General features: G+C 43.0%; 1 protein-coding gene across 16 annotated transcripts in view; it reads left to right on the top strand.

Annotated features, from left to right (window-relative positions):
- The window catches only part of MTSS1 (MTSS I-BAR domain containing 1), a 126,063-nt gene that overhangs the window by 86,438 nt on the left and 24,984 nt on the right, over window positions 1-14,641 (top strand). For 8 of the 16 annotated variants that reach the window (XM_077188801.1, XM_077188794.1, XM_077188835.1 and 5 more), the window contains 4 exons: window positions 5,115-5,199; window positions 6,618-6,709; window positions 8,379-8,453; window positions 14,156-14,167. In XM_077188801.1, the coding sequence (XP_077044916.1) occupies window positions 5,115-5,199; window positions 6,618-6,709; window positions 8,379-8,453; window positions 14,156-14,167 (264 nt within the window). The remainder of the gene's footprint in view (window positions 1-5,114; window positions 5,200-6,617; window positions 6,710-8,378; window positions 8,454-14,155; window positions 14,168-14,641) is intronic. The other 8 variants (XM_077188868.1, XM_077188817.1, XM_077188851.1 and 5 more) reach the window with 1 other exon arrangement.

The raw sequence follows: 14,641 nt of genomic DNA, 5'->3' as shown, positions 1-14,641 counted from the left end.
CAACATCTGTCTGTCTGCAGTTTTTGATGTGTTTTTCCAACTTGCAAGCCTTACCTGGAGACTGTTGACATCCTGAACACAGAGAGCTGCCATAGCTCCACTTTCAGCTTTCTATCCCAGTAGTAATACCTGTGCTTGTCAGTTTTAAGCAAAAGCTGTCCTTTTTTCTCTGTTTGCTGTAACATCCTGGAACTGATCCCATCATCCTTGAGTTTCATGGAAGCATCTGTATAAAAAGTTTAGCAAGATCAAGGTCTGTGCCCCATGTAATCAGTGGTAGAAACTGCTTGCTCTTCTAGCAGCGTGAGTTTGGATGAGGGTTGGGTAAATGGCTATTAGCTTAAAATGTCCTACTGTTAGTCATTTGTCATAGCCTCCATGTTCAGAACTGCATTTAATAATCCAGCCTCCATTGTGCTTCTGCTTTAATCTTTACTCAGAAATGGAAGCCTCTTCTGATAACTTGGAAATTATAAAAATATTACAGCCATTTTTCATTATTCTCTCCCTTTTGGGAAAGAGGGAAGTAGCTGACACATTTGGACTATGGCCTTGAAGATAAAGGTGAGCTCATTAGTAAGTTGGAACCTCAAAGGCACTTCCTGAAAGGCAGAATCTTCTGAGGCTGCTGGAATTGCTCACGAGTGAAGTGAGAAGAGGAAGATAAGAGGTTGATTGTAGCCAGTTGTTTGGAGTATATGGAGGCCATGCAGTTGTACAGCTGCACATTTCAGCAAATAATCATTTCCTTGATATATGATCATGATTAAATACAAACATAATGACTCCCACAAAACAATTGAGTCTCTTTCCTACAATCTCTCCCTGTTGTCTCTCTGTGATGTTGAATGACAATCAAGCATCAAAAGAAATCCATTTATGCCCTTTAGAGTAGACTCATTGTAGTGTTGTGGTCCACAGATTTTTGTTTAATTATCTCACATGAAAAAACTTTGTGGCCTTTTACAGGCTTAGGCTGGAAAGGGAAAAGCAGGGAAGGTGAGAGTGAAGGCACGTTTTGCCTTGCAGAATTGCCTTTTACTTATGAGAAGTAAGGCTGATGCTATCACCCACTTTCTAATCAAATTTGACAGGAGCGTTTTGTTAAGCCACTTTCTCTGAGTGGGAATTCTGATGAATACAGCTCTCATCTCCGGTTTCCAAGTATTACTTTACACTGTTCCCAGGCATTGTTTGCCTTACTGGATGAATTATTATAGTATGTCAGAGGAGCAGATGATTCATGGCCTCATTTTATAAACTGAGAGCCCAAGGCACAGCAGTTTGACTTGCAGAGCTGCAGGGCAGTGAATGGAGCCCATGTTACCCACCCAACATATTGATGGTTTGGTAAAAGGTTTGCTAGTGTGGTCTCAGTATTTCTATTTGGGAAATCACAGCTGCTGGAGGATGTCCTGATTTTCTTCCAGGGACCTGCTTATGAGTAGAGATGGACAGTGCATTTGGTGTGTTCCTGACACACTTCTCTGCCAGATGCTCTTTTTGCCACCACATCTGGGGCTTGGCAGCACTGAAAAAGAAGTTATCATCTCCACTGCATCTGTCTGCCTGGCTCATGGTTCCTTGAGTCAGTAGGCAATTGGTCACTTATGGAGCAGGTTTTGAAAAGATAAATCTTAAATTAATTTGGAAGGTGAAGCAGGTGTTGTGTGACTGTGGCATTGCCCAGTGCAATAACCTTGTTCTAGACTTTGATTGCTCAGGTGAATAGCCAGTACCAGGACTTACACACACATTAATGCTGCTTGTAGGGCCCATCCCTGTGTGCAGAGTGCACATCTTGGCTGCCTGCTCTGGCTGTGAGTGAACTACTCATCAAACTGTAATTTATATAAAGCATAGATGAGTCTTATTCACTGCAGCTGATATTGGATAAAAGAAACAAATCCAAATTACCATCCCTTGTTACATTTGGATGTTTTCAAACCACTGCAGTGGTATAAAATGGTTCCCTCTGCCAGTTTGTGTAGCCAGCTGATCCCAGACCTTTGGAGGCAGGAGCATCAGTGCAGTTCTGCTGTGGGAACCAGCCCTACAACAGCTGAAAGCTGAGATGAGCCCTTTGCACTGTGGGTGTTCCTGGAAGAACAGCTGAATGCATTGGTGATGGCCATGGTCCTCCAGCTCAATAAATCAAGGGGTGGTGAGAGGCTTGTATTTAATTTTTTTTTTTACTTTCTCAGGAAGCATTTGTATCCTTGACAGTTAATATAATTGAGAACAGGGAAGTAAAGCTCTTTTTAACTCCAGTGCTGTTGGAGTCAGTCATTGAGGAGGAGTGGTGGGATTCGGGTGTGGGACAAGATGGGCTGGCACTGTCCTTTGTTCAGTCTGGTGACCCTTGCCAGCCCTGACCCACTCCCTGCAGCCCTCCCTGGGTCCCTGCTGACCAAGCAGAGCTGGCTCAGCTCTCCCAAACTTCTTAATGAGCCCCCCTCATTCTTCTTCCCAAGCAGAATCCTCAACCCATCTTCAGCAACACCTTGTTTCCAGAATTGACATCAAAGATTTTTCAAAACCATTTCTTTTCCTTTCACCTTCACTTCATTAGAGTAGTTTTCATTCACAGAATAAAATTAACACCTCATTGTTTGATGTTCTTGTAAACACTTATGGATAACATGAAGTTTCAAAAGGTGGGAAGAACCAGTAGCCCACTCATCAGCAACCAGTTGTGTTTGGTTTTTTTCCATGGAAAAAACTCTTTATTCCAGGCTTAATTTATTTTGTTGTGTGTTTTGTTTTTTGGGTTTTTTTTAACTCTGATCTTTGTTTTGCTGTTCTGACATTGCCCATCCAGCTGTACATGTGTTGAGGGGATATATTTATACTTTGGTTGATTGTGTTTCAGTTAAAATTCTGTTACCTTGGAATTTAATGTTAATAATAACTGACCCATGTTTCCTAGTCTCCCCAAACACACAGTTTCCTTTTTATTGTTTTGATACGACCCTTCTTTTTTTCATATAACAGACTTAGGAAAGCAGTGTCACTTAACCATTGATGGTCCTTAATATTCCAGTATTCAGTGAGTTCTCAACCTTAAAAACCTACCTATTGCTTAAACTCAGTGCTGGTAGCCAAGGAAATTTTTGGTTCATTTCTTCTTCTCTGCCATTGCAGTTGTGTACCACATTAGCCTCTGAAATAAAATTACTTTTATTTGGCAGTGGATCCAGAGAAAAATGCCCATGTTTTGGGACAGAAATCCACTCTTTGTGTACACTGTCCCCTTTCTCCACTTGCTTTCTCTCTGATACACCTCTCCCCATCTTTGCTTTTTTGAGTTTCTGGAGTTGCTTTTTTGAGTTTCTGGAGTCTGTCTCAGCTTGTGCAAGTGCAGCATCACTGGAAGAGCTGGGTATAGATCCAGCCTGGAGTCTGTGTGCTTTTCCCACCTGTGTGCAACGAGGCTACAGCTCTTTGATGTTACCAAATAATATTATTTCAAAAGTTCCTTATAAAAACATTATTAATCAGGCAAGTGATAAAGGACTTTGTGTTTATCTTTTTGAACAATACCAAAGAGCCACAATTTGTTCCAGTTATTTAGTGTGTTTGTTCCAGAGCCATTTTGTGGGCATAAGATTTAATTCTGCAAGAATGCAGGAAGATGGTGACTTGATTCCATGTTTAAAAAACTCAAAATTATCAAAAATGTTGAAGTTTCTCAGGAAGATTTTTGTTTTACTTGAGCAATATTGTTTTTAAGGCCTAGTGAAGATTTTGCTCCATGATACAAGTCTAAGGTTATTCTAATAATAAAATAAGACTTCTAAATAGATGCTGATACATTAACTATTCCAGAGGGTACTACAGCTGGGAAACAGTTCGTTAGAAGGCTGATGTTTGTATTCTGAAATAGTAGATTTGACGTGCAAATGGGAACTAAGCAAGTACCAAAACTGGCACTAACCAAAACAAAGTTCTGTGGAGATGGAATGGGCTGCTCGGGGCCGGTGTGGCCGGTGGCAGAGGGGAGGGAAGGGCTGTGCTGGGAGCAGGGAAGGGATGAGCTGGGAGCAGGGAAGGGAAGGGCTGTGCTGGGAGCAGGGAAGGGATGAGCTGGGAGCAGGGAAGGGATGAGCTGGGAGCAGGGAAGGGCTGTGCTGGGAGTAGGGAAGGGATGAGCTGGGAGCAGGGAAGGCTGTGCTGGGAGCAGGGAAGGCTCTGTTGGGAGCGGGGAAAGCTCGGCAGGAGCAGGGAAGGGCTGTGTCGGGAGCAGGGAAGGGCTGTGTTGGGCTCTGTCGGGAGCAGGCAAGGCTGTGTTGGGCTCTGTCGGGAGCAGGGAAGGCTGTGCTGGGCTCTGTCGGGAGCAGGCAAGGCTGTGCTGGGAGCAGGGAAGGGCTGTGCTGGGCTCTGTCGGGAGCAGGGAAGGCTGTGCTGGGAGCAGGGAAGGCTGTGCTGGGCTCTGTCGGGAGCAGGGAAGGCTGTGCTGGGAGCAGGGAAGGGCTGTGTTGGGCTGTGCTGGCAGCAGGGAAGGGCTGTGCTGGGCTCTGTCGGGAGCAGGGAAGGCTCGGCGGGAGCGGGCGGAGCCCTCGGCCCGCGGGGTTGGGTCCCGCCCGGCGGCCAAGGGCGCCACCTGCTGGCCATGCCGGGATCGCGGCGGGGCCCGGGCCGGGCTCTGCGGCCGCCGAACCCCTCTGAGGCGCCGGGTCTAAAGAATCCGGGGACGGGAAAATTGCATCGAATCCCCTAGGTCTATTTCTAAAATGTGGAAATAATTTGTTCACAGATGCCCACTCCCTTGACAGCTGTGCTACTTGGCTTTTGACATCTCAAACCCTTTTCTTTCAAGTCTTGTGCTGCAGGGTTGAGGCTCATGGCACAGAAGGGGCCTGGAAGAACTGTGTTTTAATTGTGTTTGGTTGCTTGGTTCTGGTCTCTAGGTGAACAGGAATTAATCTCTTCCGGGGTGGCAGATACCACTGAGATCTGCCCTGTTAATAGCCTAGTTGATTATACACATATTATTAATCTGTTTTACAATTGCTCTGGAAGACTTGGCACCCCCCTCCTGGTTGTTATGCCTCTACACCACAGGCTGGAATCTCATCAGGGGTCTCACCTGCCTTTTGGTTTTTGTTTTTCAGGTGGTACCAGAGAGATTGGGTCTGCTCTCACCAGGATGTGTATGAGGCACAGAAGTATAGAGTCCAAACTCAGGCAGTTCTCAAGGTGAGTGGCTCCATACCTGGCCCAGCACTGGAGGTTCCTCCTTCATGTGCTGCTGGGGAGCATCTAAAGCTGTTCATCAGCATTGGCTTCTCAAATGACCTCTGCCCATGTCCCTGAGAGCAGCAATTGTTTTCTCCCTGCAGCACATTAGGTGCTGTGAACATGCTGGGTTTCACTGCACATTTATGGGGCTGGGCCAGTTCACCTCAGATCACCTCTGAATGCTGCAGATTCCCACTGTCAGTCCCGGTTGCTCAGTGCTGAGCAGGCGGCTGCTGATGTGACCAACTGACCTGCCTTTGTGTCAGGACTTACTTTAGGCTTTGTCACTGGGTTTTAAACAAGCAGCAGCAGCAAGTGTTGTGCTGCTTCCTCAGCTTACTGCACAGCCCAGATAGCTTATGGCCAAGAGAAAAACCTTCAGCAGAGCAGTATAGGAAATGCAAATTCTCTCATCCTGTTTTTGCAGTTGAATTTAGACTGCAGAGGTAATGCGAGAGCAGTAACTCATGTGCAACCTGGGCTGTACAAAAACAACCTACTTCAATAGTTAGTAGTAGTTTGCATATGTGCCTTTTTTAACCAGACTTAAAAATGATGCATGACCATAGGTGAACAAAAATGATATTTCACCATTTGCCTGATGACCTGCTATGTTTTTTTCCCTTTTCCTCCCATCCTTGAAAGTGTTCAAAGCCAGGTTGGATGGTATAAGCAGCCTGATCTAGTGGAAAGTGTCCTTAACCATGGCAGAGTGGTTGGAACCAGATGACCTTTGAGGTCCCTTCCAATCCAAGACATTCTATGATTATGCTTTGATTACTTTAAAATAAAATTATTTATGAAATTGGCCATGAGGAGACAATTTTAGTTTCCAGTTACCACAGAGTTAGCTGTTTAAATGGTTTGATCCCAGTCTCATTAATTAGTGGAACATTACTGGTGCTGGACTCCACCAGTGTGAGGTGAGGCACATCAGTGGGCAAGATATTGTTCTTTTGTACAGCTGCTCTGTCTTCTTGTGTATATACATATGCTATTTGAGTTTGTAATCTCCATGGCTGCATGAACCTTTCTGGTCTCCTGAGTTTCCATTTGAATTGTGTGACAGTTGAGTAGGATCTGTTTACTCTGAACTGTTTCGGGTCACTCCTCTGCTTTATTCTCTGTTCCTCTCTGTCTGGAGCTTTTGTAATTCTGGTTATCTTGTGATGTGGATTTTTGATTTTTTTTTAAATCTATTTTTTTCTTTTGCTTTCTCTAGTGTAAACATTTTTATGTTCTGATATTTACATTGTGACACTGGTAGCTGTCACAGCAAAAAGTAAAAATACTCCAGTATTGACCTTGGCTCTCTCTGTAAGAATAAGGGCATCTGCAGGATTTGATTGCTCTTTGTGTTTTTTCAACAAAATTAGTGCTTTAATTGACTGTCTGATAAACCCACTTCAAGAACAGATGGAAGAGTGGAAGAAAGTGGCCAATCAGCTGGATAAAGACCATGCAAAAGGTAGTTACAGAGGAAGAATTCTTTAATAGGAGTAAGATTGTAATATCAGTTTTGCTTCCTCTTTTCATGTTTGTACTGGAGAACTGAATGACATGCTTAAATATGTATAGCAGTTTTTCTCTTCTGAAACACTCCTCTCCCAAAGTGCCTAGCAAAAATTTAACCCTTGCTGTATGCATTTTGAAGGTTTAGTTTGCTGGACCCCGGGGGTGGGTTGTTTTCCTAGACTGATAAGCAGTAACTGGGTTTTACTCTGTTAGCCCACTCTCCATGTATGAGCTGAGGATTGGAGATGCCACATGTATCCCTGCAAAGCCCTGGGGTGTTGTTAAAAGCAGCTTGTAAGATCATGTTATGCCTCAGCCAGAGCATCCCCAGAGAGTGCACAGCCCTGCAGAGCACTGAGCATTGTTATTTTGTACCTGATGCCATACAGAGAGTGCTCCTGTGGAGCAGGAGAGCTCTGCTGTGGGACATGGGGTGTCCTGGGCTGCAGGGCTGATGATGGCTCCAGAGGCTTTCCAGGGGGACTGAGCTGCAGGCAGCCAAGTCTTGCACAGCAAGCACATGTTGGTAGATGCCTTTGTACTGGGAATGCTGGCCCTCTAACACAGGTGCTGAAAGCAGGTTGCAGTTCACTGACTGACCCTTGAAAATTTTAGACTTTTGTTATGTCTGAAAGAAGCAGCAGCACCATGGAAACTGATAGGAGGGAGTGGGCTTGACCTCCAAAAGAGGATTTCCTTCTGGGGTCAAAGAGAAGCAGTTGAATCAGCAGCTCTTGAAAAACTTCTGCCTTGTGCTGCAGAGTGTTAAGCATGTAGTGAGCAGGAGAGAGGAATTACATGGGGTCATTGCCAGTAGGGGTGACCCAGGCCAAAGTGGCAGAGATTTAGAGTTTAGTGGGCAGACTTGGGTGTTGGGAGTGCATCTGGCCTCAGTACAGTTCTTGTGCCTGCCATGAATCTGCTTCTGTTTTTCCATCTACAGAAGAGTACTAACACTGATCTCCTTTGTTAAAGTGTACGTGTACATGTATATACATGCATACGTGCCTTGTATCTTCTTTTTTTTTTTAAGTATCAGTTTTCATATGTGGTACCTTTAGTGTTCCTGCACTAGAGGTTGAATATTTTGTTCTGGGATTTTAATCCTCCTGGAATGTACAGCTCATCTGAAAATGAGGACAAGTGCAGTATGCTCCACTTCATCAGAAGGAGCTGGCAATGTGACCCTTCCTTGGGCAGAGTTTTAGCAACCTCTTCCTCTGCCTGACTCTCATGCTGGAGAGGGATCACAGGATATTCTCTGCCTTGCCATTTCTGGATTGCTGTTTTTTGCACACAGATGTTTTGAGAAACCTGTCATCTCTGTTTTCCATTCCTGAGAGTGGATGAAATGAAAAGCACTCTAATTTTGTACTGTGTTCTCAGTTGTTATTTCTGTAAAGGCTTTGTTTATTTGCAAAAGATTTTGGTATGTGAATGTGCTCACTCCCTAACATGTTACATTAAGCCAAATGTATAGGCTTTACAAAATGCTGCTTTGTTTAATGGTAGCTGTTCTCAAAAAGTTTGTAGTCTAATGTCTTTAAATGTAGCATTTTCTGTGAAAAACATTCATTTTGGCATTGATTATATTGATAATAGAGATTGTGTGTGTTTTTTAGAATACAAAAAAGCCCGCCAAGAGATCAAAAAGAAGTCATCTGATACACTGAAGCTACAGAAGAAAGCAAAGAAAGGTAACTTGCTTCCTACTGTACTGTTTACAGCCTTCTGAGCTGTGCTCATTGACAGAGATTGAACAGTGATGGAACTTTCTACTGTAATAATCCTGCCCCTCTAATGTATTCCTGGTACCTACCTGGGTACCAGGATACAATTACTGTGTGTCATTTAAATCATGTTCTGAAGCTGCTGTCTAATGTTCTTATACAAAAGCCTTAAAACTGTTTATGCAAAGTCAATCATGTTTTAAAATAGAGCCCTTACTGCTAACTTTTTCTTTTTAGGAACACTGACACTCTTAACATGACTTGTGCAGATACCTGTAAAATTTTCTAGAATCTTTTGGAATCATATAAAAAAAGCCATTATGTAAATGTTCCCTAACTATTAACGTTTCTCGCTGTTCTTCCTTTCTGGCACTTTTCCTCTTTTTTCTTTTTTTTTTAACAGCCTGTAATCTCCTAAACCTTACTTTATTGATCAGACTGAGACAGTGGCATGGGTTGTTTTTGGGGGGGAAGGGCTCTTGGCAGTCATAGAAAACTAAAGATGAGTGAGAAGAAAAAGGGAATTTTCCTGAAAGACAGTTTGTCTTTTTAGCAGCTGTATCTCATGTTGCTCTCCCACCTTCACCTTGTCATAGGGGTTTCATCACTGTTTTGATGGAAACATGCAGCACTGCTAGCTGCAGCACTGCCATCACTAAGGGTTTTACTTGGCCAAGTGCAAACCCCACCAGGCTTTGGAACAATGACAGGGAGCTTGTACAGAAGACTTCCTGGTTCCCTTTCCTGGTTCCCTTTCCTGCACTGGGCTCTTCCTAGCTGGGTCACAAGTGTGCTTTGAGCAGCTCTCAGTCTGCAGGTTGAAACTTGTCCTTCCCCTCCTGCCTAGAAACTGTGAATCCAGGGACAAGTAAAATAAATGCAGGGGTGGGGAGTTTCTTGAAATTTTGAAATTGTGTGTTACCCAGAACAGGTAAGCTGTCTCTAGCTGTCCTTCCATATAGGTGAATCAATAATCACACTGGTGGAAAGCCAGGTGACTGGAAAACTGCTCTTGAATGTTAGCTGACTTTAGATAAGAGATGAGGAAAGGAGAGATGAAAGCCACCAAGAGGGAGCTTAGCTCAGTAGGTTCTGTGTGTCTGTCAGTTAGTTCAGTGTCCTAAATCAGATGGTGACTGTTACCATTTGAGATAAGACTTTTTGTGATAAGATTTATTTTTTGGATAATGTGTAAACATGTTTCTCATTTTGTGTGATGAAATGTCTGATTGCAGACCAACAGCTTTATAGAGTTTGTGGTATTCCTTCCATGTCTTCTCCTGTCTCTCCCCTGTCTTTTCTAGTCTTATTTCTTCTTGTCTTTGTGTGATAGAAACAACCCATCAGTGCATGGTAGTTAAGCATGGAGAAAAACATAAAAGCGTGGAATGGTTTGGGTGGATGTCTGGGATCTGGGAGGAGGGAGCCATTTTTTGAATCTGTTTCTATGGATTGACAGCTGTCTGGCTCCATCTCCCCTTTATCCTGCTTCTGAGTGTTCAATAAATCATCCTGCAATATTGAAGGAGGAGACATCATCTTCTGTGAAGTGTGAAGAGGAAAGAGAAGTACTTAAAAGCTGCTGGAAAAAAACCCCACTGTTCTCATGCTGCAGATGCTACCTGCATCTGTTAGCAGTGGTTAAAGCAAGCAGGCTTGGTCCTTGGATTTTCTGCTTTCATATGCCCCTCCTAAAATGTGAGCCAAGTCTCATGATGAGAGTCAGGAAACTGGTGTTTTGTGCTCATTCAGGATTGAACATCTTTTAGCGAGGAGTGGAACAGGCCTCATTTTGCCATTGTTGTAGCAGCCATGATGTGATTGAAATTTTGTTTTCTTTTTTTTTTTTTTTTAATCCAACTCCCTTGCTTAATTTTGCCATTATGATGTTCTTTTGGAGATGTGGTGAAGGTGCTGTATTTCTGTGCTGTCCCTCTGGGAGCTGCTGTCAGACTCATGGTGTTTGCTCCAGAGCACAAAACCACAGGGAGTCAGGGGATGTTTGAGTGCATGGGGCAGGTGGAAGAGCTGAGGGCTCACAGGCAGCCAGTACAGGGAAAAGCAGGAGCTGCAATATTTCTGAGGAGCTGAGAGTTGTTCTCATGGCCCCTGGGGAGAGGAGGCCTTGGCTCCTAAGGCTGTGAATATGAATACCCAAAGCTGTTGGCCTCAGCAGGAGTAGAGAGGGGATGGGAGGAAGTTCTCTCTGCCTTCCTGCAAGTTATCAACAACGCTTAAGTTAGAAGAAAAAAACAGGAGCAGATGCCTTTTCTCCTCTTTGCTGTTTTGGTCCCTATCTTGAAGAAATAAAGCTTTGGTCTGAGTGCAGTGTCAAATGTTGTTGTGAAAATGTTTTTGTATGTACCCATCTTGACAGATCTGTTCAGTGTCCTGTGTGGTGAAGTATGTTGCTCTTGCATCTACCGAGGGATAAAAAAAATCAAGAAGGGGTTTATTTTGTAACATGATAAAGCTGCAGAAGTGATTCTGCTTTAGGACACAAATGTGATTTGAACTATGGAAAAACTGTGCTGGAGGCATGAATGTCTTCCCATGTCTTCAACTCTCCTGTTTCTCTGTTTTACAGACTTTTTTTGTTCTGTTCTTCCTCAATCAGGACCTGTCCCTTTGATTTTTCTGTAAAGTTACTGACTCACCTATGGGAAATCTAAAACAAGCAATTCATTCCCTTCCTAGCACTTGTAAGAATACTTTTGAATTAACTTTATGATCACCTGTGGGCAAGCAGGATGTGTGCTGAATTCTGGATTTGCTTCAACACCGTGCATGCTACTGTAAAGGTCCTTCAAGCTTATTCTGCTGTTTCCCATCTGACCTTATGGGAAAGTGTTTTCCTTCTGCTTTGGGCAGCTCCATGTGGAGGAGCTCACATAAAAGCCTCTCCTTTCCTCATTCCTATCCTGGCAGTGGTGGCCCCCAGCCCTGATGTGTCAGGCTGCAGGGCTCTGTCACAGCTGATGCTGCACAGCAGCTCCCTTGCTCCTTGTCTGCATCCCAAGGACGTTCAGGAAGGAGGATCATGGGCTGTGGGGCTTGTCCTGGTGGGAGTGCTGCAGGTTGGGTTCCCTGGGTCAAATCCACAGGGGTTTGCCTGTTCCATGGCTTCTGTGGGGTCTCTTTGTTCCTGTTCCACGTGGCCAAGGTCAGAGTTCAGGCTGGGCATTTAAGATCACGTGTTAGAAATTATGTTTGCAGAGTAAATGTGTTCATTGCAATAAGGGTGTTTCCAAAGCTTGAAGTGATGGGGAAAACACTAAGCTTTCCAAAGAAAACAAAAGGAAGTCCAGGGTCCTTTCTGGAAGTTTGTTAGGGTATTTTTAGTAAAGTGATACAACTATGAAATGAAAGTCTTGCATTTCAAAAGACCTCACAGCGAAAATTTTCACCCTGTTTGTTGTCTTTAACTATTAAAAAAAATCCACATGAAGCTAAATCTATGTAGTTTTAAATAGGATGCTGGTGCACCTCCCAGATCCATGCAGTCCCTGAGGGTTTCATGGGGATCTTCAAGGTTCTTCTTCAAGGCCTTCTTGCACCCTTGTTCCCACGGGGAACAGGCCCCTAGGGCTTGTTGCCCACCCCAGCATTGACACTTAGCTCCCGAACAGATGCAGTTGTGTAGTGCATAGAATTGCAGACATGTCCTAAATTGCTCTTTGTTTTCAGATAAACATTGGCCACCAGAAGTCAGCCCAGCTAACCTGAGTCAGCAGAATAATTATGCATATACTTAAAATAAATTCCATATTTAGGTTTCTGCTGATTCAGGGCCTCATAAGTGGATCCATAGCTGCTAGAAGCTATTGATGCTATATCAAATCAGGAGAGAGGCAGCAGCTGTGGCTCTGCATGTAACCATTTGGGAAGGTTAACAAAATGCATTATTCTTGAAGAAAAAATGATCAAGTGATTAAATTAAAATATATCTGAATGCATGTGTAAAATCTGGAGTGCATGTTGGGTGTATTTTCTGTATTTCAGCTTGGCTATTAATGAATAAATAAACAGGTTCCCCTCCTACCTATAACATGATTGGTTGGTTTCATTTTCAGGTTCTTCATGTGACAGTGAGCTTTGAGGAAAATGTTTAAATCCAAGTGGATATGTAAGAAGTTGTTGGATGTAACACTCCCAATAATATAACACATATTAAGAAGAAAACTGAGTTTTATCTGTTAGACACGTAGAAGTTTCTGCAGAATTCCCTTAACATTCAGTACAACATTTCTTCTTGTGTTCCCATCGATGCTGAGTATCCAAACTGGCAGTCTCTCCTTTTGAGTAAGCAGCAGTTTTGGAAAGTATTCGTGATTCTAATGAAATTCAGAGAATAGGACATGATTTTTAATTTACTGTAGAACATGATTATTAATTTACTGTAATACTGCCAAAAGTGCTTTTTCTTCCTCTTCCTGGTTAGCAAAGATGACGTCTTTGTGTTTTAGAGCCTTTTTAGGATTTTTTTCCCTCTGGTCTTTGTAATATTGTTAGACTGCTCTCAAGGATGGATGTGCAAAGCCCATGACTCTAAACTAAAAAGCATAAAGCTCTTCAATGCAATTATAAGTGAAGAATGTCTCATTCTTACAGCAAGTGCTGACCTTCTCATTCAAGTACTTTGCACTCTTTCTGTACATGGCACTTGCCCCATCTGGAGTGGCAGCCTGGAGAGGGAGAATCCCTGGCCAGAGCCTTCCTCCCCAGGAGGGAGCCTCATTCCTCTAACTTGATCAAGTGTGGCACCATGACTGAAGTGAGAGCCAAAACTCTGTGGAGTCAATAAGATGCAGCTCAGAAGGAGGAAAGCTAATGAGAAAATTATCCTTATCTTTTGCAGGAAAAAATCCTGTGTGAATGAGGCCATGGTGCCTGCAGGGCTTTTTGGTGTGTTTTGTTTTTTTAGGGTTTTTTTCCCTGCAAGCTTATAATGTGAACTCTCCTTTGCAAAAATGCAGTGAAGACATGTTGCTAAATCAGTGACTGAAGACATTTCTTCAATTTACTTTCGTTCCTTGAGTTTTGAAGGCCTCTTGATAGTTCCCCTCTTTTTGACAGCAAGCCAGTTTTATTGCAAAATTTTATTATGTAAAGTTTTAAAATTAAAATATGCATATCATAGTTAATCTTTTTGATGTTCTTCCACATTGCATCAGCAATTAGGTTTTCATTTAATTAACAATCTGTTAATGTAATTGCAGTAGAGAACATCAAAAAGTGCTGTGGTTTACTCACGCAGCACCAGTCTAGAGTTCTGCAGGTTTGAGTTCCCTCTTCCCTGGTAAGGAATGATTTGTGCCACTTGACCAGGGTCTGGTTATCTGTGTTGTGCACTTTCTCTGAAGCACAGGTTTACATCTTCTCACTGAGGAGTCTAAACTGGTTTAAGTCTCATTAAATAAAACTGTATGGTAAATAACCAGGGGTTTCATTTGCAACAGCTCTGCAGGATGCAAAACTAATGCGTTTGTCTTTATCAGCAATGGAAGAATTCAAAATCCTCTAGTCCAAACTGCTCACTCTCTTGTCTTGGCGCTGATGATAATGTCTAAATTCTAGGAATGCTGGAATACCAGTTTGACTTTTTTTATTTTCCTTTCTGTGTCAATTTTGTGTCCTGCAATTTCTCACCATGCGCACCTGCCTGCCAGCTGAGGCTCTAGGTAAGTCTGTGCCATGCTGTGACCCTGGTGGCTGGTTTATTGTAGCCCTTGCTGTGGCCTCTTTATGGTGTCTGGTCTCCACTAACTGCCTAGACTTTAATTTCTAATGCAACTAAAATATTGCCTAATCTTGGTGAACAAACCATCTTTTGATTTATTTTCTTTTGGCATCTAATTGGAACACTGTAAAAGAAGAAAACCAGTGTTGTGGATAAACCTCTGGTTTATTTTAGAAAGGGATAACATGTTCAGATAAATCTTGTCACAGCTGGGAGAGAAGTTAAATGGAATAGACATGTCATCAAGGTGATGTTCAAATAATTGAGTATCTTATTGTTAATATGACTTTTAAAGTCTAGAGCCTGAAGTCCTTAATGTTGGTCTTTGTAACCTGTGATCCAAATTCCCTTTTTTATGAAAATTGCATGCATCTTTCTTACCTGATAGATAAGAAATCACTCTATTTACTTCATG

Source organism: Agelaius phoeniceus, chromosome 1 (genome assembly GCF_051311805.1).
Source record: "Agelaius phoeniceus isolate bAgePho1 chromosome 1, bAgePho1.hap1, whole genome shotgun sequence".
NCBI classification, from domain to species: Eukaryota; Metazoa; Chordata; class Aves; order Passeriformes; family Icteridae; genus Agelaius; species Agelaius phoeniceus.
This window is presented reverse-complemented; position numbering and strand designations above follow the sequence as displayed.